Here is a 23,929-nt window from a genome sequence, read left to right as displayed (position 1 = left end):
ACAGGCACCGGTGCGCAACCCCAATCAGTTCCGAGCTCTTGGATTGGTGACTCCCGCTGGGGTCCTCCTGGCTGGCCCCCCCGGCTGTGGGAAAACGCTGCTGGCCAAGGTACGGGGTGAGCGCAGGGATGAGCATAGCTGCCCGTGTTTTCCTTCTTACAATGGGGAGGAGAGTAGGAATTGAACCTTTGTCTTACAGCATGTGGGTTTTACATAGTCTCTATTACAGACTCTTTCTAGCAAAACTGGCCGTTTCTTCGGGAAGGTTTCTCACTTTTATTTTAATTACAAAAAAATGCATCATTGGGAATTTGCACAAGAAAAAGATTTTTACATCAGCCATCACCCCATCAAATTTTTTTTTTTTTAAGATTTTATTTATTTATTTGACAGAGAGAGATCACAAGTAGGCAGAGAGGAAGGCAGAGAGAGTGAGAGGGAAGCAGGCTCCCCGCCGAGCAGAGAGCCCAATGCAGGACTCGATCCCAGGACCCCGAGATCATGACCTGAGCTGAAGGCAGCAGCTTAAACCACTGAGCCACCCAGGCGTCCCACCCTATCAATTTTAACAGCAATTTACCATATTTTCTGTTACTCTGGCTTTTTAGTGAGCACGGTCATGTAGCTGTGGTTTGTAGTTGACCTTGTTTCCCTGCTTTTGTGTAGTTCTTTATAAGTATTGTCTTCTGTGTTTCTTATAATTGTTATTTTCAAAAAACCTTTTCCTTGAAATAGAAAATATACAGAAGCCAAAGGAGTCACACTACTTAGAATCTTCTCACGCGGCTAACTGGTTCATTCTGTGTTCAGTCCTTCCAGACATTCTCCATACACATGTCCCAATGATACGTGTGCGTAACTTTGCATGTGTTTTGACAAGTATAAGGTTTTTAATGATGCTTTCCGAGCAGAGCAGTATGTCTTGAACATGTCAACATATATACACCTCAGTATTTTAACATCTGTCTAGTATCCTGTCATGAAGATACTCTGTAACTTACAGAAATGATGCCCCATTGAAACAACACTATGTCTAATAGTCCTGTACTTAGATTTTTTGTATCTTAACTGATCGTTTTATTAGCATGCATTCCTAAATAATTTTTCAGTAAAAGGAATGCATGTTTCTAGAACTTTTGACCCATTACCACTTGATCAGAGTGAACCATTACCAGATGACATCTGCTCCATCACCGAAGTGCCTTCAAGACGCTTTGTGCAGATTCAACCCTGCCAGCGTGAGTATTGTCCCACACACCCCAAGTTAGCAAAAACCAGTGATGCTGCTTTCAATGTCTGATGGTCGGAGAGGCAAAAATGATATCCTACACTTTCTAATTCACATTTTAAAAATTACCAGTGGGCTTATCAAACTATGTATTTATTGGCTATTTTTCTTAATGAAACTGTTCATATCCTTTGCCTGTTTTTCCATTGACATGTGTGTGGTTCTATAATTATTCTTCATATATTAAATGGTTTTGTTTTTTTTTTTTTAAAGATTTATTTATTTGACAGATAGAGACTACAAGTAGGCAGAGAGGCAGGCAGAGAGAGAGAGAGGGGAGGAAGCAGGCTCCCAGCTAAGCAGAGAGCCCGACACGGGGCGCGATCCCAGGACCCTGGGATCATGACCTGAGCTGAAGGCAGAGGCTTTAACCCGCTGAGCCACCCAGGCACCCCTATTAAATGTTTTTTTATGGGTTGTTGTTTTTTTTCCTATTTATGTGGGCAAATTTCTCAGTCTGTGTCTTTTTTTTTTTCCTTTGGAGTCATGCATATTAGACCTCTCTTCCTTATCTGTAAGTTATGTGGGCTGTCATTTTTAATGTCTGTATAATGTTTCATCTTTTACTTAGCCCTCATCAGCTTTTTAAATCATTTGAATTACTTATAAGCAGGAAGTGAAAATTAATAGCACTTTTAGTAGGTGCCATAGCAACCAGTTTGTGACTGCTCCGTAAATATCCACTAACAACAGTAAATACCAAATATCCATAAATTAAATAGCACATGTGAAGTTTTCCAAACGTACTGTTGCTGATACGACTACATTTCCTTTCTCGGTGCTTCCTGCGCTCTTCTAGGCCCTGGCTGTGCAGGAGCATGGGAGCCCGGGCCGGGACAGAGGACACCTTTTGGGGGGCAGTTGTTTCCTGGCCATCTGTTCTAGAAGGACAGAGCAGGAAAGAAGGGCCTGCCTATGAATATGTAAATGCATCAGACAGATGCAGGTCCTGGGCCTGGATGCTTGCTGTGTTTGTTTACTTATTTACATTTGCCTTTGAGTAGCCCTTCCTTGGCAGGAAGGAGACTGTGTGGGTTATTTGAAATCCATAGATTTTCCTCTTCTCCGTATTCCTGCCTCCCCCGACTGCCAACAACTTGGTACCTGTCTGTGCACCCACATTCTGGCACCGGCCCTTGGTGAGGGGGAATCTGACCAAGGACGCCGTGGGTGGCCTTCAGGCTCACTGGGTCTGTGAGCCCAGGTGGTATTTGTGCAGCTGTGTACTTTTTCCTGGGAGAGGGTTCACCACTTTCTTTAGATGCTCTGGGAGGTACATGCCTGAAAATCTTGAAATAGTAGAAAATGTCCTTGAATGGCAGAAGGAAATGTTACTGTAGGAAAGTTGTGGAACTACTTACAAGTCAGAATCTGGCACCTTAGTCTGAACCATAAATGAAGATTTGGGCTAATCTTGGTTGTTTTGTTTACTCACAGTCACAATAAGATAATACCATTTTTCTGAATGCTGACGCATAGAAAGTGTGTGAGTATCATAAGGTCAAGGCATATGATTGCCAGAGCCAACACCTTGCACACTGATGGCTGATGAGGAAACTGCAGAGAGAGAGGAGTGAGATCAACGAGCGCCTGGAGCCTGGCCTGAAGCAGACAGCTCCTGACCATGTGCAGGAGGCTCAGGCTGTGAAGAAAAAGTAAATTGTGCTCACTGTGCTTCCCCTAGGAGACAAGATTGCCAACAACTTCAGGAACTCTTGGGGGTGTTTGTGGTTAAATCTTGGTAGTCTGGCAGGTGGAAGCTGAAAACCTGATGCAGGGGCATCAGCTCTCGTTAGATGTGTTCCCTGGCTCTCCTGTCTGTGTCATGTTGAATGAAAGCTGGGACAGAAACCAAGCGCTCCCTCTGAGGCAGAGCACGCATGCGTTCGTGTGGTGGGCACCTACTTAGCAACTTCCTTACTCTGTGCCGGCCCCGTTGGAGGCGAACCAGGCACTTCCTGTGGTGACATTTACTGTCTGTCTGGGGAGACAGGCAGGAAACGGTAATACAGTAACATGGAGATGCAGCAAGGTTAGGCTGGAAATAAGCAGATGTGCTGATACATTGGTGAGAAGGTGATGTTTGGGGATGCTGTCAGTTGGCAGTGTTCTGAGGGACCGGCTGGCCATGTGAGGCAGCAGGGACAGAAGGGGAAGGCTCCTCCAGGCAGAGCGAACAGCAGTGGCAGAATCCCTGACATGGGGAAGGGCTTGGTGAGTTCGAGATCCAGAGAAAGCCAGTGTCAGGACTGTGGAGAAGCTGTCCTGTCCCAAACCACAGGCTTGTAGCTGTGGTTAATATTTCACACTGTACTCAAAGATGAATACGAATCCTAGGGAAATGATACGACTGACTTGCTGGGGGCGCTGTGAGAATGGGTGGAAGGAAAGCAAGAGGGAGATGAAACTGGTCAGGGTCTTTTGGGTTTGGTTTCTTTGGATATCCAGACAGGAGATACAGCGGTCTGCGTGAGGGGCTATGTGGTGGAGAAGCAGAGAGCAGTGGACTCCTGCATTTTGGCATCAGAGCTGACGGGACTTGCAGGCAGATTGGATGAAATCACAAGACAGAGGGTTAAGGGGGGCCCCAGGGTTTGGGGCTAAAAGCTTTTGGAGTTGGAAGTGTGGGGTGTGGAGGGAGTTGGACAGATCCACACGTCCTGCTCTGTCAATGATGGGTTTGAGATGTGTGTCCAATCAGGAGGGAGATGCCGAGCAGTCTGTTGGGTCTAGATCTGGAGCTCCAAGGTCAGGCTCTGAGGAGAGGAGAGGAGGGAGATCCCTTCCCTGGTCCTCGTGAAGCTCTGGGTGATTTGCTCAGGGTTCAGGTGACCTCTGCATTCAGGTAACCTTCAGGTGAAGGCTGTTGGATTCTGCCACACGTATAACCACACGTGTCTCCTTCGTGCTTTTCTTTGGCTTTGAGCCATGCAGTTTAATCGTTATTAAAAATAATCAGGAAACACTGGCCTTTGGCCAGGGCTGATACTGATCTTTTTGAATTTGGGGTCATGAGCTAATGATTGCTTTCACTGGGCAACAATGTGCTTGGATGCGGAGGTTACGGTCTTACTGGGATTCCAGGCTGGGGCTACGAGTGTGCAGATGTGCACAATGTGAGCAAGTTTGCAGAAACAGAACACTGACATAGATGTTCCTGTCGTCTCCATCTGACTTGCAGTCTGAGTGATTCTTAGAAAGTTTTGGGTGAACATTCCTTGATTTTTTTTTTTTTTTAACCCGTTTCTCCTTTTCCCATATGTGAGCTGCGTCTAATAAGGAAAAAACGGCTGTGAGAAAAGGGAAACAGCATAAGCTGCAAAAGCCCCTGCGTTGTCATGAAGTGCTGTCACTTTCTGCTGTACTTGTTTGACTTGTGTCTTTTGGTTTCCTCTCCCTAGGCTGTTGCAAATGAGTCTGGACTGAACTTTATATCGGTCAAGGGACCGGAATTGCTCAACATGGTAAGTCGTGTGGCATCAGCCATGAGTATAGGTTGGGAGACTCGGGGCCCCTCCGCTCACGGGCTGGGGTGTCCTCAGTCCTGGGGATGGACGTGGCATTTGGGTAAAATCTCCGATGCAGGCGTGACATTAGCTTTGCTCTACGGTACCAAATGTGTGTAGCTGCCCTCCCAGTTAAGTCTCATCAGCTCGGAGCCTCCATGTTCCCACCTGCAAAATGGAAATAACATTCAAAGTGTGTGCTCCTTGCTGAGTGTTCATCACCCACTGTACACACACAGTCGTCCCTCAAGCAGCCTGGGTATGAGCTGTGCAGGCCCACGTAAACATGCAGAGACTTCTCAGTAAATACGGTCCTCGCCATGTATTTTCCTCATCATATTTTCTTCTCTGATGCTAGTAACTTTATTGTAAGAAGTCAGCTTGTGATACACAGAACATACAAAGTAGGTGTCAGTTGACTGTTTATGTTGTCAACTGTTAGGCTTCTGAAAGTCAACAGGCTATTGGTGGTTAAGTTTTGGGGGAGTCAAAAGTTACACATGGATTTTCGACAGCAGTGGGGAGGGGGGTCAGTGTCCCTAACCCTGTGCATTGTTCAAGGGTCAGCTGTATTCTTCTTCAGCAACCCTGGAGAGATGACTTAATGTTTCCTCTGATTCCTGATTTCCAAACGAGGAAACTGAAGTCTTCAGGCAGCGTGCACCTTGGCCAAAGTCCAGGGCTGAGGGAGGAGAGCTGAGATTTGAGTCTCGGTTACGTGACTTCTGGTCTGCTTGCCTTGCTCTAGTGTCCTGTGGCTCAAATGACTGAGTTGGTTTTTTTCTTTAAAGTAGGCTCCACACCCAGCATGGAGCCCAGCACAAGACTTGAACTCATGACCGTAAGATCATGACCTGAGCCAAGCAGGAGTTAGACACTCAACCGACTGAGCCACCCCAGCACCCCCAAATGGCTTAAGTTTTAATGAATAAAAGTACTAAGGGAGAAAAATATTACCATAGTATATAGTAACTTCTTTCCATATTTAGCAGTTTAGATAGTGTCTCAAATTTAAGAGAGTTTGAATATCTTATTATCTCTTCATCCCTGTGAGAAGTAAAAATGCTATTCTGTCATGTATTCAGACGAAGAAGTGAAAATAGTATTGTTTATTTTTATTTTTTTTTTTAAAGATTTTATTTATTTATTTGACAGCGTGCGCGCGCGCGAGAAAGAGATCACTAGTAGGCAGAGAGAGATAGAGAGGGAAGCAGGCTCCCTGCCGAGCAGAGAGCCCGATGCGCGGGACTCGATCCCAGGACCCTGAGATCATGACCTGAGCCGAAGGCAGCGGCTTAACCCACTGAGCCACCCAGGCGCCCCAGTATTGTTTATTTTAAAAGGCCTTTTAGGTGTGCCCGCCGGCTCAGTTGGTGGAGCATGTGACTCTTGATCTTGGACTTAGGAGTTTGAGTCCCACGTTGGGTGTAGAGATGATTTAAAATCTTTAAAAAAGATTAAGAGGCTTTTTACATTTATCCCCCTACTGGTTTTTATGTTTCCTATTGTATGTGATACCTTGCTCCTAAAGTAAGGATTCATATTTAAGTGTTTCCTGTGGGCTTTCTATATACATCTTTACTTCCCTTTTGCTTCATTTCATTTTGGCGTTCTGGCAGAGGTGTTAGAAATGAACCTTGGAGGGAGAGGATTGATTGGGATGAGACTGGGAAAGAAGGGACAGTGAAAGGCTGTCCTTCCTTGCTAGAGCTGGGATTTCCTTTCCAGAATCGCAGAGACCCAACAGAGGCTATAAATTCAGTGTGTGGTGTTGTGTTAACTTTATTATAAAGCATCCCAAGCACAGAAGAAGTTATGGAGAGGAATGGAACATATCCTTCTTGTATTTGTCACCCAACTTTAAAAAAACATACAAAACCAAGGTGCTTAAAGCCCCCTCCAGGCCTTCCCTAACCATGACCCTGTTTTCTTTCCCATAGAATTTACCATAATCTTAAATTTGGTGTTCATTTATCCTGTGTAATTTCTACATTTATTCTATATGTACTTAGCTCTCAGCAACACCTCAGTATTATTGTAAATGTTTCAGGAATGTTTAGGGGATAATTAGAAATGTGACCACTTGCCAGATGGATGATGTTTAGAGAGTAACTTGGAAGGAAAGGGTGGATTCGGTGACAGGGTGCAGAGTGCGCTTGTCCTGACCAGTGCTGAGTAAGGCGGGAGGAACAGATGATGAGTGAAGCTGGCTAATGGGCATATTTAGGGTTCCATATACTATAATGCCCACTTTTGTTACATGTATGGAATGCTTTTATGAACAGTAAAGGAAAAACAAAAGAAAACCCACTTTACGTAAGTGGTATGTGGGTTTTTTGTAACTTTTTTTTTTAAGATTTTTAAAATTTATTTGACAGACACAGCGAGAGAGGGAACCCAAGCAGGGGGATTTGGGAGAGGGAGAAGCAGGTTTCCAGCCGAGCAGGGAGCCTGAATCGGGGCTCGATCCCAGAAGCCTGGGATCATGACCTGAGCCTAAGTCAGACATTTAATGACTGAGCCATCTAGGCCCCCCTGTAACTTGATTTTTCTTATCATTGTTGAACATTTTTATCATTCTTTTAGCGTTTCTGGTCCCAATTCCGGTGGGGAGGGGATTCCCCCTCAAAAACATCAAGCAATTTCAGACACCAGCAGGGTATCTAAGAACACGCATGACTTAGTTCAGCTCAGTTCTGGCACAGTCTGCTGGGACACAGCATTGGACTCCAGAGGCTAGAGCTCAGTCCTACAGAAGGGTCCTCTACCCTCCACTGCACACAGCCTCCTCCTTAGTTGCTGTTGATTTGCTAGATCAGCTCACAGAACTCCGAAAAACACTTGTGTTTATTGAAGGAGTTGATAAAGGATAAGAAGAGATACATGGGGCAAAGTCCCAAACAGGAGTCTCGCGGGGCTTGATGCCTGGCTGCGGGGCACATGGTAGCAAACTGGTTCCCTGGCATAGAAGGACGGAAAAACTGTCCTCTTGGGTTTTTATGGAGGTGTGATTACATAGCCATAATTGGCTGAGTCACTGACCATTGGCTGATTCATTCTCAGCCCAGTCCTGAATGGGGACGTGTGGGTGAGGAGGACTGAAAATTCCATTCCTCTGACCACCCTGTCAGCCTTGCCCTCAGGTGGGGTCCAAATTCGCCTTGATTAGCAATACCTCCTTTCACTTTTGTAGTTCTGACGTTTCTCAGAAACTATGGGTGAAGATTAGATATATGAGTAACCAAATAAATATATTGTGTAAATCATTCTATCGCAGATACTATTTTTGTTGATATGTTTACTTTGAGTTCATTAGTCTTATGTGTGGTATTCCACTGATTGAATATAATCACACTTTTAAAAAATCAGTGATGGATGTTTAGGTTGAACATTATATACACATATCCTTTCATACATTTGGGAGCTGTTTGTCCCAAGGGTATGTACTCAGAGGAGAATTGCTGTCTCTTCTAGAGTGTGTGCACTTTCAAAAATAGAATGTTTTGCCTGCTTTTTTCCCAAGGTGGTTGTTGCTGAGTTACACCTCCCCCAGCTGTGAAGGGGGTCCCCAAGTCCTCATCAGCGCCGGCGGGGTCAGCTCTGAGTATGAATGGTCATCTTGCTGTGATCTGACTTGTTCTCTAGGGAGAGGTGTGGGAAGAGGTCTGTGGCAGAGTATGGAGTGATGGGCAGAGATGAGGTGGTCTGTTGAAGATCGACTTCTCAGGGTTGGAAAATGCATTTGCTCTGGGGAATTTCAGGAACAAGGGGTCTGGAGACATCCAGCAGATATGCAGATATGAGTCTGGAGCTCTGGGATTTGGGGTGGCCCCTGAAACCCTGGGAACGGGCCAGGTCTGCTGGCGGAGGGGGTGCATTCACCAGGACCCCTGATGGCACTGGGGCAAGGAAGGAAAAACTGGCAAAGCAGGCTGGTCTCTTGAAGGGGGAGAATGCCCAGGACTTTTTAAGCCTGAAAACCGGGGGAGGAGGCTAACTTTAACCTCGTCGGTATAAGCAGACCGAGTACCAGGAACTGGAAGTAGGTAAGACCTTGGGTTTGGCAACTAGAAGATCATTAGTGACTTTAGGGCAAATATTTTCAGTAATTGTGTTTGCAAAAGCCAGATTTTCAAGGTTGAAAAAAATAGATTCTTTAGGACCCCGAACCAGTCCACTGTATTTGTACAGGGCTCAGGGTGTGATGATGGAGGCAAATGTGAAAGTGACACAGGCTTTCCAAGGACATCCACCATGATGCAGTGAAGGTGGAAGAGCTGCAGGTCACAGTAGTAGAGACACTGTGAGTTAGAGGAATCGGCAGACAGTTGGGAGAACTGGTGGCAGGCTGTGAGACAGTGCAGGCGTGAGGAGCACAATGAGCAGAAGTACTGAGAAAGGACAGGGCAGTGGTGAGGGAAGGACAGTTCTGCTCACGGGAACCTTACACCTTCATCACTGTTGTGATGCACCGTGTGCCTGCGTGATATGGTTTTCAGATTGCTTTAGCCATTGTATTATGAAAAACCTACTTTTCTTTCTTTTTATTTAATTTTATTTATTTTTTAAAAGACTTTATTTATTTATCTGACAGAGAGAGAGAGAGAACAAGAAGCAGAAAGGCAGGCAGAAAGAGTGGGAAGCAGGCTCCCTGCTGAGCAGAGAGCCGGATGTAGGGCTCCATCCCAGGACCCTGGGATCATGACTGGAGCCAAAGGCAGATGCCTAACGACTAAGCTACCTAGGTGCCCCAAAACCTGCTCTTCTTAGTCAGTCAGTTTGAAATTTTACAAGAAGAATTTCTAATGCTTTGCCAGCAGTGAGACTGTATTCTCACATGTGACTTTCTGTACAGATTAGTCCTAATGTTATAGCTGCTTGTGAATTGCTGTATTCCTTGACTGATCTTTTTTATTTTTTTTAAAGATTTTATTTATTTATTTTACAGAGATCACAAGTAGGCAGAGAGGCAGGCAGAGAGGGAGAGGGAAGCAGGCTCCCTGCTGAGCAGAGAGCCCAGTGTGGGGCTTAATCCCAGGACTCTGGATCCTGACCTGAGCTGAAGGTGAGGCTTAACCCACTGAGCCACCCAGGTGCCCCTAGATTTTTTTTTTTTTTTTAAATTTTATTTACTTATTTGACAGGCAACACAAGCAGGGGGAGTAGGAGAGGGAGAAGCCTGTATTTCTTGACTGATCTTATTTTATATTTTGATTTAGTTTTTTTTTTTTTTTTTTTTTAAGATTTTATTTACTTATTTGACAGAGAGAGGGAACACAAGCAGGGGCAGTAGGAGAGGGCTCGCTGAGCAGGGAGCCTGATGTGGGGCTCGATCCTAGGACCCTGGGATCATGACCCAAGCTGAAGGCAAACACTCAACGACTGAGCCATCCAGGCACCCCTTGATTTAGATTTCTTTTTTAAGTTTTTATTTGCTTAAGTCCTCTCTACACCCAACGTGGGGCTTGAACTCATGGCTCTGAAATTGAGAGTCGCACACTTCTCTGAAGGAGCCAGTCAGGCATGCCTGATTTAGACTTTAATATACCGTATGTCTCACAAAGCTGTTGGAGGCCTCGCTGGCTCACCTACCGTCTCTGATGCCATGTGACAACATAGCTCTCCCATCAGCAACATGACCTTGTGGGAAACACGGCAGAGCAGCTGATGGCGGTTAGAACACTGCTGAATTCGGGAGAGTTACGGCTGGGTATCCTACGCGATGGAAGTTTAGGAGATCCGTTCTAAAATAAAACAGAATTATGGGATTAATTGGGACCTGGAGGAGACCTTACACTCACTTTGCCTTTGTTTTGCAAATGAGGAGATTTGTAAACATGGACAATAGCTAGTTTTTTTAAGTTGACCCACATATTGGCTGTTTTTATGCATCAGAAATGAGTACCTGTCCACAGTTGCATGTGATTCCCACCTCATGCTTTTTGGACTCTGATATCTAACTGCCATTTAAGACTAGTTTTACCATGATTTGGCCCCAACCCCAAAGTTGATCTCTGTATTGTTTCTGCTGTGTCAGTACGTTGGTGAGAGCGAGCGCGCCGTCCGCCAGGTATTCCAGCGAGCCAGGAGCTCCGCGCCTTGCGTCATCTTCTTTGATGAAGTGGATGCCCTGTGCCCTCGGAGGTCAGACCGGGAGGTAGGTATAAAGCCCTAAACCTTTTGTGAGTTCTGACAAAGTCACTCCCTAAGAACACTTAAGATTCTTGCAGTGAAGAAACCTAGTAATTCAAAGTGAAAGCCCCCAGGGTGACAGTTGGTTTTTCTTGGCGTCTATGTCCATTTTTGTCTCTACATGATATTGCTTGAACTGGTCGGGAATGACGTGGCTTCCAAGAGCCCGCCTCATGATCGTGACTCTATTCAGGCAAATGGGTTCGGGAGACAGGAGAAAGTATAATTTAAGATTCCCTTGAAATAGGGCTGAGCTTTGACTCAGCTCTGCTCCTTGTCTACCCCAGACTCTCCCTGCATCCCCAGGCTGAGTCACAGTTGGTAGGAATTTCAGTACAGTGAGTGTCTGTAAGTGCTTTTGTCACAGGGATGCTTGTCTCAAAGTCCCCAGCAGAGCAAAGCCTCTTGTAAGCAACAGACAGCCTGAAACAGGTAGTGGAGACTATCTGATAAGGACATTCCTGGCAAGATGACTAAGCAGGTGATTTTATTTCCTTTGTGATATATCTTTAGATAGTTGTTCAGTTATCTTCAGATAGTTGTTCTGTGTGTGCCCCTAAGGTTGTCAAAACAGTTACTGAATACCTCACTTTGCTCACAATCTCCAGAAACCTTCCAGAGGCTCAAGAACAAAACTTGAGTAATGTCCGAGTGATTTATGTCATAGGGAGATTGTTTCCTCATCAGAAAATCCTTCCACGGTCTTGTCTCTGATGGCGATGTCGGTGGCCAGGGGTTGCCCTGCCTGTTGTGACATTCTAAATCCCATGTGGGATCCAGAGCAAAGCACTGCCCTTTCTATCCTGCTGGTTGGGGCATGGTACACTCTGGGTCTGACTCCTTTTTAATTCTTCTGTGGCTTCACATACGCCCTTCATTTGTCAGGAACCCCTTTCATGGGTTTTCAGCTATCTGTCATCGGCTGGGAATCTAATTTGTGGGGGTTCACCGAGATGCATCCACTCTGCCGCCTGCCTCAGAGAGGTCTGCAGCCCGGGAGCCTCGCTCCTGACATCTGGCTTCTCTTGCTCTCTCTTGGATGTGTATGAACACACGTTTCCGTGTTCCAGTACACATGTTCTGCTTTTTTGACATCTTGAAATGAGGGGGATTCTGAAAATATGTTAAATTTGAATGTATTCTCTTATTATACAGGTTATACATGAACATGTACTTGTGAGAAAATTCAAATAAATACAAGTGCTAAGAAATAGTCTTCTCATTTTTCTCCCTGTTACTCTCCTTGGAGGTTACTGCCGCCAACCCTTTCATGTGCGGTATTTGTCATTCTAAAACTTTCTCTGTAAACTTAAAAACATGTATGACTTAGACTTTTTTTTTTTAAAGATTTTATTTACTTATTTGACAGAAATAGAGATCACAAGTAGGCAGAGAGGCAGGCAAAGAGAGGGGGAGACAGGTTCCCTGCTGAGCAGAGAGCCTGATGTGGGGCTTGATCCCAGGACCCTAAGATCATGATCTGAGCCAAAGGCAGAGGCTTAACCCACTGAGCCACCCAGGCGCCCCTAGACTTGTTTTTTTACACAAACATGGTCATTCATCTTGACAATTTTCCCATGTACTTAATAACTTAATTTTTTAACAATTGCATAAATATTCCACAGTCTGGAAACAAGTATTTCTTAAATTGTTGTTTCTCTTACAAACAGAACTGAAGTAACATTATCATCATATATTTCTGTGCATGTGGGGGAGTTTCAGAAGTGGGATCTCAGCGTAGATGTGTATGTATTATGTTCTGAAAGCTAACACTGAATCATCCTTCACAAAAACTACCAGTTACGCCTACCTGCCAACAGTTTGTGAAAATAACCATCTCCTTTGCCTTTGTCATCAACGGGTAACACCCATCTAAACAATTTTTGTCAATTTTTTTTTTTTGCAAAATGTGATATTAAATCTTAGTAGTCATGTCCACGCTTGTCAGTAAGATTGATTGTCTTCAGTGAATGTGTATTTCATGTTCTGTAATTTGCCTGATCAGATATGTTGACCTTTTTGCTCTTAAAATTTTGTTCTAGTTTATAGGAGCTTTTGTGTGCTCCAGAAATGATTCCGTTGTCCAGTTATGTGTGTTGGTGCTTTATTCCCCCAGTCTTTTTTACTTACCTTTAATTTGCTTATTACATACAATGTTATAATTTTAATATAGTAAAACCTGTCATCCTATTCCTGCAGATTCTGAGAGTTTCATCTTGTTGAGGTGGGACAGGGTTTTATTGTTATCCGTGCTGCTGGACTGTTTTGCACTTGGATTATAATTATCTTCATCCTCTGAGATGTTGATGTTGCATCTCCCAGGGGTGGTAATGTACACTAGCTACTATCTGGAGAAATCCGCCTGTAAACTCATGACCACCTCTGCCCACGGACTTTGTGTTGAAGAAGGGCAGTCATGACAGCCGCACAAACACACACAGAGAGACACAGACACAAATGCATGCACAGACACGCAGACACACTGACACACAGACACATAGAGACACAGACACACACAGATGCACACAGAGACACACACACAGATGCGTGAACAGACACCCACTTTTCTCATCTCCATTGTGCATTTAGTACATTTCTGTGTCCGAGTGAGTTACCCCTCTATCCACCACTTCCCCAGATATTTCTCTTGGATGTTGCTCCGGGGTAGCTCTGCTTTGTACTGTTGGCTTTCAGGAAAAGAGGAAAAGTCTCCATGCCCCAGCCCAAAGATCTGGAGCATCTCACATCCTAGGGGATCCCTTTGCACTGAGTGTACACATGACCTACAGGAAATCCATTGCAGCCAGCAGGTCTTTGAATAACTCAGAGGCAGAAGACTCGGGTCAGCCAGGCTTGCCCATGTTTAGCTGAGAGGCCTGGACAGGTGGCCTCTCTGAGTCTCAGCTTCCTCCTTCTGGAACAGGGGATAACAGGACTTGGGGGAGTTCCTGATGCGAATGTGTTTTGCACAGCACCTCTCAGAAAAGTGATTACTGTTACCTCTTGACCAAAGCTTTCATTCAAGTTTGCAAATACGCCATTTCATGTGCAAAAACATGGTGATGTGTTTTTCTTTTTATCGGGAACTGATGGAGCTGTATTTATTTATTTTTAGACAGGAGCAAGTGTCCGGGTGGTGAATCAGCTACTTACCGAGATGGACGGTCTGGAAGCTCGGCAGCAGGTTTTCATTCTGGCGGCCACCAACCGGCCAGGTGAGGAGACAGCTCTCAAAATTTTCAGCATTTGAAAACCATGGGATTTACATACAGCCTTGTAATGGAAGATTAAGTTTAGGAAATCGCTTTTTGGCTCATCAGTTGAAATAAAACCTTAGGAAGCTTCCTTGTAAGCTAGAGTAAAAAACATAGTATTACTGGCTAGATTTAATGAGATTTTTTCTCTGTGTTGATACTCAGAAGGTAGTCTGGTTGGCAGAAAACTTAGAATGTATGCTTGTGATCATACAAGTATTATCAGCATTTATGTCCTGTAGTTTCTGTCAAGTTCACAGGAAAGAGAACCAGAGTCCTTTCACTGTATCTGAAGGTAGAGGATGGGTTTTCAAGGATTTATACCAGCATCATGTCCCTGTACCTGCATTTAACTCGTACTTAAAGTTGTTTGTAAGCTTCAGAGCCACAATGGGTTTAGAAAAGGCTCCGCGTTTCAGATGTGCTTCAGGTGCTCTCACTGTGGGTCACAAATTCTCTTCTTGTTGCTCAGTCTTCTGCTGTCATGTGAGCTTCTGGCTGCCGTAGTGGCCCCTGCATCCATCTGGGCGTAACTGTGTTGGCCAACAGTCCAGGTGATGAAATTGTTCTTTCCGGTCTTGTAAGATCCTTTGGAAGGTGAATCCTTCCTGAATTATATACTACTCCATTTTCAGATGGAAAATTGACAGATGGTAAGGTTTATACTTTGATGAGAGTCCAGTACTGTCTTTGGAGTCTGATGGCACCGGGTTTGAGTCCTGGCTATGGCTTCGTCTGTTGCTGTTCTGTTTCAGCCCCAGGCAGTCTGATTGCCGCGGGGTGACTGGTTCAGCTCTGTCACGGACCACACACACAGCTGGCAGATCCTGTGAGTCCCCAGGTCCCCTGCTCCCCACGTCTGCTCAAGTGGTGTCTCCGGGACACCCGCACTTCTGACCAGCTGCAGTTGAACAACAGATGGAATGCAGGAAAGTGCCATACACTTGGCCCTTAAACAGCGTGGGTTTGAATGACGTGGGTCCACTTATACACAGGTTTTTCTCGATGAACACAGTGCAGTCCTATAAACGCATTTTCTCTTTATTTAAAAAAAAAATTTTTTTTAAAGATATCATTTTTTTATTTGACAGAGACACAGCGAGAGAGGGAACACAAGCAGGGGGAGTGGGAAAGGGAGAAGCAGGCTTCCCGCTGAGCAGGGAGCCTAATGTGGGCTTGATCCCAGGATCCTGGGATCATGACCTGAGCCAAAGGCAGATGCTTAATGACTGAGCCACCCAGGTGCCCCGCATTTTCTCTTCCTAATGATTTGCTTAATATTTTCTCTACTTTGTTAAAAGAATTTGGGACATCATACAGAGAGCATTCAAAATGTGTGTTGATTGACGTGATGTTATTGGCATGGCCTCCAGTCAGCAGTAGCTACTAGTAGGTTTTGGGGGAATTGAAGGTTACACTCAGACTTTAGAGGCAGGGACGAGGTGGGTAGTCAGCGCCCCTAACCCTGCATTGTTTGAGGGTCAGAAGTTGCAGGTTGCTGTAAAGGGAAATGTTGGGCCAGGTCTGGGGGCAGTGCAGACCTTGGTGCCCTCTTCCTGTGGAGCTGGGTTAGAGGATCACCTACCTCAAGGCCCCCTCCTGGCCCCAGTGTGCTCATCACCCAAGAAGCTCTCCTGAGCTTTGCTTCCAGAGACAGTTTCTGGGGGGTTTTATACACAGTCAAGCCGCCCCTTCTCTGCAGAGGTCTGGCCCCAGATCCCACCCCTCTAATCGCAGGGCTGGGCTTTTTGCTACCTTGCCCATCCTGGCATTAGCTGGGGGCCAACCTTGGGTCCTCTCATTAGTGTAACAAGGACTCCCATCCCTCAGGAGATTCTGGGGAGTTGAAGTTTTATGACAGGAAGGAAGAGCACATGTATTCATCATACATCAGCCTTGGCACACCTTCTTTCTTCCTGCTCACCACTGTCTCTTTGTCTGGGAGATGAGGAGAGTGATACCTACTTGGCAGGACTGTTGCACATGTTACGGGATGCCCCCAGCCTGTCTCCCAGCAGGTGTGGCAAGTAGCTCCTCGGTGACTTTCATCATTGCCAAGAGCACTTTGGTTGATTGCTGGGAGTGGTCATGAGGTCACACGCTCCCAGCAGTCCTGGAAGAAACCTGGAAACTCTCAGATTTGCATAGAATCACAGCCTACCCTTTCTAAGTAGATACAAATTTCCAGAAGACACTCTGGTCTGCGATAACCCACTCTGTCTTCAGCAGCCCTTGCTGTTTTCATGTTTGGTTACTGTAAACACTTTAGCTTAATCTGTAGCCTAGGGAATAGCAGGTCCTCAGTGTCCCTGGATTTTACTCGAATCCTCTCCTTCCAAATGGTGCAGGAGCATTTCCTTTTCTCTGGGTCGTGTTTCCTGATCTCTAGTACCTCTGAATTCTTGACAGTTCTCCAAATTCTTAGTTGTAGAACCCAGGACTGAGTAGAGCTGTCTGTGCTGAGTTTAGCCAGTTACAGTAAGAATGACAGGAAGGCGGTGCCTGCATTTTGTCCCCTCCAGCATCCCTGACATTGTTTTCCTCACTCTGCCCCTCCTCTGTACTTCTATCCCCAGAGTAGATCCCACTGCCTTGGTGCCTGCAGAAATCCAATAGTTGTTCTAGATCTTTCACCTGTTTGTCTGCCTGTGGCAGTTCTGTTTCCTTGTGTGCTGTCCTGTGACAATGTTTGATTCTTTATGACTTGCTTTCTCCCCAGCTTTCAGAAATCCCTTCTTGCCTGATGACCTTTGCCACATGAGAAGTTACTGCAATACTTAGTGGCAGAAAATTGCCGTTCTTGCTTTGTCCACAATTTTGTGGGTCAGGGATTCAGGAAGGGCTTGTCTGGGAGGTTCCTCTGTGATCCACACACCATCAGCTGGCGTGGCTGGGCCAGAGGATCCCCTTCCCTGGCTGTGCTCTCTGGCATCTGTATCTCCCCTCCTCTGCTCATTGTCCTCTTTCTGGGCCTCCATGTGGCTTCCCCTGGGGTCCTCATTCCCGAGTGACCACTGGGTCCCAAGAGAGGAGGGTGGAAGCTGCAATGGGTCCTGAAGGCCCAACTGGGGAGGGTGACAGGGAGACTCAGATACAAGAGCAGCAGAGGGAGAATGTGAACAACCGGAGTCACTTGAACTCTGCAGAAATACATTTCTGTCCCATTCTTTTTCTTCAAGCACATTGTAGCTCCCTCTTTCCATCTAGTGCTGAAGATCCATCAATCAATGTCCTGTTCTTTAATTTCTCAGCAGATTCACTGTTTCATAAAGTATTTCTTGGGTTTTTACTGTATAAAGATTAGCAATTCAGAAAAGTTGTATCTATCCTGATCTGAAGCTGGGGCACCTGGAGTAAATGATAGACAACGAGGATCAGAGGGTAGAGGATGACGGGTAGTTGGAGGGAGAATGATAATTTAGATACTGTAGTCCGGGAAGGCTTCTTCCAAAGTGGTCTGTGAACACGTGTAGCTGGGGCACAGGGGAGCGAGAGCACCTGGTTCCGGGGATCCCAGACAGACCACGTTCAGCAGCTCACCAGTCACATGACCAAAGGCAGAGGTGCAGATGGTGGTAACACTGGAAAGGAGTTCATTTCAGTGATGCCAACACCGGGAGGAAGTGGACTAGCGTCTAAGACGGTCTCCAAAGTGCTGCAAATACCTCCAGGTTTGCAGAGGATAGGTGTGGGGCAAAGGTCGGTGGGTGGGTGCTGGTGGGCAGTGGAGGTCAGGCCGATCATTGTCTTGGGGTCAGTCCTGGGTGGGGTCTCCCTGGGGGCAGGGCAGTCCTTATTGCTTGAGGGGTTAGTGTCAGATCCTGCCAGGAGATGCTCTGCCTGCTGGGTTGTTTTGCAGGAGTTAAGAGATAACTTGGAAAAAAATAAAAAAGAGAGATAAGCAGGAAGGAAGAGCTAATCACTTAGAGAATACAGACTTGTGGTCCAGTTGGGGGTGGCTGACATCATCTTTCGCATTGACCCAGGGGACGTGAGGGATGAGACATGCAGAGTCTGTGCAGAGCGCTCCAGGTAGAGGGCGGGCAGTCAGTGTGAAGGCCCAGGTCGGCATGTGTGCCATATTGCAGAACGTGCTGGAAGGCGGGGTGCCTGCAATGAGACGAGTGGGCCTGGAGGAGAGTGCAGGGCCTTGGAGGCCGCGGAAGAGGCTCGTGTGCTTTGCTGAGATGGGGGGCCCTGGAGGGTTTTGAGTGAGGAAGTGGTACCATCTCATTTTCTTTCCTAGTTCTGTTTTTATAAACTATGATACTACTCTTGGTTTTTTTATTTTGTATTTGGAAGCATTTATAAGTTCACAGGAAATTATGAAAAGAGTGCATAGGGGTTCCATGTACCCAGTTTATCTTAATTGTTACATTTTATGTAACTAGCATCATGTGCCAGGTCAAAACCAGGAAACAGACATTTGTATGTGTATGTGTTTCTGTGCAGTAGATTCCTGTAGTGACCACAGCAGTCAACATGGGAACTCTGCCATCAGCTCTGAGATCCCCTTTGCTGCCCTAAATGGTAAAACCCACCTCTGTGTCCTCCCAAAGCTCCACACCACCACCAACTTGCTCTTACCTACATGTGTCACGTCAAGAGTTTACTATACAAGGAAGCATAGAAATGTGGCTTTTTAGGTTGGCTGTGTGCACCTCGCATAATGCCTTTGAGGTGGGTTCAGACGCAAGTATGGCTTCGCAGTTTGCTCCTTTTTAGCGCTGAGTTGGGGAGGGGCACAGTTGGTTTGACCTTTCTCTTCCAGGGCAGTGTTGTGGTTTTTCCACTCTGTTACACATACCATGAACCTCTGTGTGACTAGGTTCTTGTGTGGACCTAAGGTTTGATTTCTCTGGAATAAATGTTTATGAGCACCGTGGCTGGATCAAATGGGAAGAATATGTTCAGTTTTTTATTTATTTTTTTTAAAGTTTTTTTTTTTTTTTTTTTTTTTTTTGGATAGAGAGTGAGTACAAGCAGGGGGAGCAGCAGGCAGAGAGAGAGGGAGAAGCAGGCTCCACGCCAAGTGGAGTGTCAGGTGCAGGGCTCGATCGCATGATCCCGGGATCATGACCTGAGCTCAAGGCAGATGCTTAAGGACTGAACCACCCAGGTGCCCCAATGTTCACTCTTTTAAAGGGCTGTTGAACCTTTTTCCAGAGTAACTGTACCATGTGACATCTCTGTCAGTAATGGCATGAGAAATCCAGTTGGTTTGCTTCCTTCCAGTATTTTGTGTTGTCACTGTATTTTATCCTAAGGGATGTATAGTGGTATCTCATCATGGTTGTAATTTGTATTTCTCTAATGGCTCATCAGCCATTAGAACATCTTTTTGTGTGTTTACATACCATCCTGTATCTTCTTCATTGAAGTATCTCTTGTATCTTATGCCCATTTTCTAAAATTGGATTGTATTTTTTTTAAGATTTTATTTTATTTTTTTTATTTTTATTTTTTTTTAAAGACTTCATCCATTTATTTGACAGAGAGAGATCACAAGTAGATAGGCAGAGAGAGAGAGAGAGAGAGAGAGGGAAGCAGGCTCCCTGCTGAGCAGAGAGCCTGATGCGGGACTCGATCCCAGGACCCTGAGATCATGACCTGAGCCGAAGGCAGCGGCTTAACCCAATGAGCCACCCAGGCGCCCTTATTTTATTTTTTTAAAGATTTTATTTATTTATTTGACAGAGAGAGATCACAAGTAGATAGAGAGGCAGGCAGAGAGAGAGAGAGAGGGAAGCAGGCTCCCCGCTGAGCAGAGAGCCCAATATGGGACTCGATCCCAGGACCCTGAGATCATGACCTGAGCCGAAGGCAGCGGCTTAACCCACTGAGCCATCCAGGTGCCCCTAAGATTTTATTTTTAAGTAATCTCTACAGCCAGTGTGGGTCTCAAACTTAGAACCCTGAGACCAGGAGTCTACTCCACTGACTGAGCCAGCCAGGTGCCCCTAGACTACACTTTTTTTTCTTTTTTAAACTATTGAATTTTGAGAGTTCTTTATATATTCTAGATATGAGTCTTTGTCAGATACGTGGATTTTCAGTATTTTTTCTCATTCTGCAGCTTATCCTTTCATCCTCTTAAGAGACTCCGTGTATTTTTTTAAGTTTTTATTTATTTCGTAATCTCTACACCCTGGGTGATGCTTGAACTACGACCCCAGGATCAAGAGTTGCATGTTCAGAAGACTGAGCCAGTCAGGCACCCCTTCAGTATATTAATATTTACCTTTATATATTCTGATTTGGGGAGCATTTTTAAGAACCTTTTTCAGTTTTATGTCCCCAAAATTTTCTTCAGTGTTTTCTTCTAAAAGTTTTGTAGTCTTATGTTTTTACAACTTAAAATCTGTAATATATTTTTAGTTAACTTTTATTTGAGGTAGGAAACTTAGGTCTAGGTTTATTTTTTCCCCTATGAATATCCAGTTACTCCATCATTTTTGAAGACTATCGTTCCTGCATTGAATCACTTTTGCACCTTTGTCAAAAATCAGTTGGCATATATCAGCAATGGACAATTGGAATTTGAAATTAAAAACACAATTCCATTGGGGTGCCTGGATGTCTCAGTCAGGTAAGTATCCAACTCTTGGTTCCGGCTCAGGTCAGGATTCTCAGGTTCCTGAGATTGAGCCCCTCAGTAGGGAGTCTGCTTCTCATTTCCTCTGCTTCTCCCCTGCTCATGTTCTCTCTCTCTCCCTCTCAAATAAAAATGAATAAATCTTTTCTTAAAACGACACACAATACCACTTACATTACCGCTGGAAGGAAGGAAGGTAAGTAGGTCTAGTTGTAAATCTTACAAAATATGTACAAGATATATATGAGGAGGGGCTTCTGGGTGGCCCAGTTGGCTAAGCCTCTGACTCTTGGTTTTGGCTAAGGTCATGATCCCAGGGTCCTGAGATGGAGCCCAGCCTCAAACTCCCAGCCCAGCAGGAGGCCTGCTTTTCCCTCTCCCATTCCCCGACTTGTGTTCTGCTCTCATGGTCTTTCTCTCTGCCAAATAAATAAATAAATAAAATCTTAAAAAAAAATCTTCAGGCTCTCTGCTTGGCAGGGAGCCTGCTTCCCTTCCTCTCTCTCTGCCTGCCTCTCTGCCTATTTGTGATCTCTAGCTGTCAAATAAATAAACAAAAATCTTTAAAAAAAAAAAAAAGAAGGGGCGCCTGGGTGGCTCAGTGGGTTAAGCCGCTGCCTTCGGCTCAGGTCATGATCTCAGGATCCTGGGATCGAGTCCCGCATCGGGCTCTCTGCTCAGCAGGGAGCCTGCTTCCCTCTCTCTCTCTCTCTGTCTGCCTCTCTGCCTAGTTGTGGTTTCTCTCTGTCAAATAAATAAATTTAAAAAATCTTTAAAAAAAAAAAAAGAAAAGAAAAATGGGGCGCCTGAATGGCTCAGTGGATTCAAGCCTCTGCTTTCTGCTCAGGTGGTGATCCTGGGATCAACCCCCGCATCGGGCTCTCTGCTCAGCAGGATTTTTCTCTCTCTCTGCCTGCCTCTCTGCCTACTTGTGATCTCTGTTTGTTGAATAAATAAATAAAAATATTTTTTAAAAATCTATATGAGGAAAAAGTACAAAACTCTAATGAGAGAAATCAGAGAAGATATAAATAAATGGAGAGGTGTTCATAGATAGGAAAACTGAATACTGTCAAGACTATTAGTCTTTCCAACTTGATCTGTAGATTCAAAGCAACCCTACGCACAATCAGCAGGTTATTTTGTGGATAAACATTCTAGAGTTTATATGGAGAGGCAAAAAGCCCAGGATGGCCAACACAGTATTGATGGAGAAGAACAAAGTTGGAGGACTGACACCACCCAACTTTAGACTTAGTATAAAACTGCAGTGATCCAGACAGTGTGGTATTGGTGAAAGAAGAAAAAGAGATAAATCAGTGGAACAGAGCAGAAGCCAGAAGTAGACCCACACAAATATAGTCAACTGGTTTTTGATAAATAAGCAAAGGCAATTGAATGGAGAAAGGATAATCTTCCCAAGAAATGGCACTGTAACAACTGGGTCCTCACATGCAAAAAATGACTCAAGACACAGATCTTACACCTTTCACAAAAATTATCTCGAAATGGATCATATACCCAGATGTACAGTACAAAACAATAAAACTCCTAGAAGAGAGCAGGAGAAATTTCAGTTGAACCTTGGTTTGGTGATAACTTTTAGATACAACACCCAAAGCCCAATCCATGAAGGAAAAAAATTGATATATTGAATTTCATTATGTTGAGAAACTTTTCTTCTCTGAAAGACAGGTTAGGGTGCTTCAGTGGCTCAGTGGGTTAAGCCTCTGCCTTTGGCTCAGGTCATGTTCTCAGGTTCCTGGGATAGAGGCCCACATTGGGCTCTCTGCTCGGCAGGGAGCCTGCTTTTCCTCCTCTCTCTGCCTGCCTCTCTGCCTACTTGTGATCTCTCTCTGTGTCAAATAAATAAAAATAAAATCTTTTAAAAAAAAAAAACAAAAAACGATGGTGCATCTGGGTGGCTCAATGGGTTAAAGCCTCTGCCTTCAGCTCAGGTCATGATCCGAGGGTTCTCGGATGGAGCCCCACATCGGGTTCTCTGCTCAGCAAGGAGCCTGCTTCCCTTCCTCTCTCTCTGCCTGCCTCTCTGCCTACTTGATCTCTGTCTGTCAAATAAATAAATACAATTAAAAAAAAAAAAGACATGGTTAAGAGGATAAAAAGACAAGACACAAACTAGAAGAAAATATTTGTGGAACATGTTGTATCTAAAAGTTACCTGATAAAGGACTGCGGTGGACTGAATGTCGTGTCCCCACCCCAAATCTATTATGTGGAAATCTTTACCCCAGATGTCAGGATGTAGAAGATGGGGCCTTTGGTAATGAGGTCTGTGGCTGGGCCTTCATCAGGGGGATTAGCACCATTATGAAAGGGACACAATGAGAAGATGGCATAGCTGCAGCCCATAAGAAGGCTCTTCCTGGAACCCAGCCACGGGGGCACCCTGACCTCAGACTTCAGCTTCCAGAACTGTGAGAAACAAATTTCTGTTGTGTATCATGCCACCCAATGTGTGATATTTTGTTGTAAGAGGCTAAGTTGACTAAGGCTGATATCCAAAATGTACAAGGAGCTCTTATAAACTCAGTAATGAGAAAACAAACAGATGTGGTAAAGATCTAAGCAGACTCCTTACCAGAGAAGATGTACAGATGGCAGATAAAGACGTGAAAAAATGTTCAACAGCATCATATGTTATTAGGGAAATGCAAATTAAGACAATAGAGATATGGGTGCTTGGGTGGCTCAGTGGGTTAAGCCTCTGCCTTCAGCTCAGGTCATGATCTCGGGGTCCTGGGATCGAGCCCCGCATCGGGCTGTCTGCTCAGCAGGGAGCCTGCTTCCTCCTCTCTCTCTCTCTGCCTGCCTTTCTGTGTACTTGTGATCTCTCTCTGTCAAATAAATAAAATCTTAAAAAATTTAAAAAATTTTAAATAGTAGAGATACCATTGCACATCTACTGGGATGGCTGAAATCCAAACACAGACAACACTAAATGGTGACAATATGGAGCAACAGGAGCTCTCACTTGTTGGTGGCAGGAACGCAGAATGGTACAGCCACTTGAAAGACAGTCTGGCAGCTTCTTTAAAAATGAAACATGGACAACTGTCTGGCTCAGCTGGTG

The 23,929-nt window shown here is 45.0% G+C and overlaps 1 protein-coding gene across 12 annotated transcripts in view; it reads left to right on the top strand.

Moving 5' to 3' along the window:
* Positions 1–23,929, top strand: part of NVL (nuclear VCP like) — a 104,432-nt gene that overhangs the window by 37,438 nt on the left and 43,065 nt on the right. For all 12 annotated transcript variants that reach the window (XR_006815526.1, XR_006815524.1, XR_006815525.1 and 9 more), the window contains 4 exons: positions 5–109; positions 4,690–4,752; positions 10,832–10,951; positions 14,102–14,201. Coding sequence is in view for 9 of the 12 variants with exons in the window: in XM_045982534.1 (XP_045838490.1) it covers positions 5–109; positions 4,690–4,752; positions 10,832–10,951; positions 14,102–14,201 (388 nt within the window). In the remaining 3 variants the exon portion in view is untranslated. The remainder of the gene's footprint in view (positions 1–4; positions 110–4,689; positions 4,753–10,831; positions 10,952–14,101; positions 14,202–23,929) is intronic.

Source organism: Meles meles, chromosome 17 (genome assembly GCF_922984935.1).
Source record: "Meles meles chromosome 17, mMelMel3.1 paternal haplotype, whole genome shotgun sequence".
In the NCBI taxonomy this organism is placed as follows: domain Eukaryota; kingdom Metazoa; phylum Chordata; class Mammalia; order Carnivora; family Mustelidae; genus Meles; species Meles meles.
Note: the sequence above shows the minus strand (reverse complement) of the source record. Positions and strands in the feature narration are given on the sequence as shown.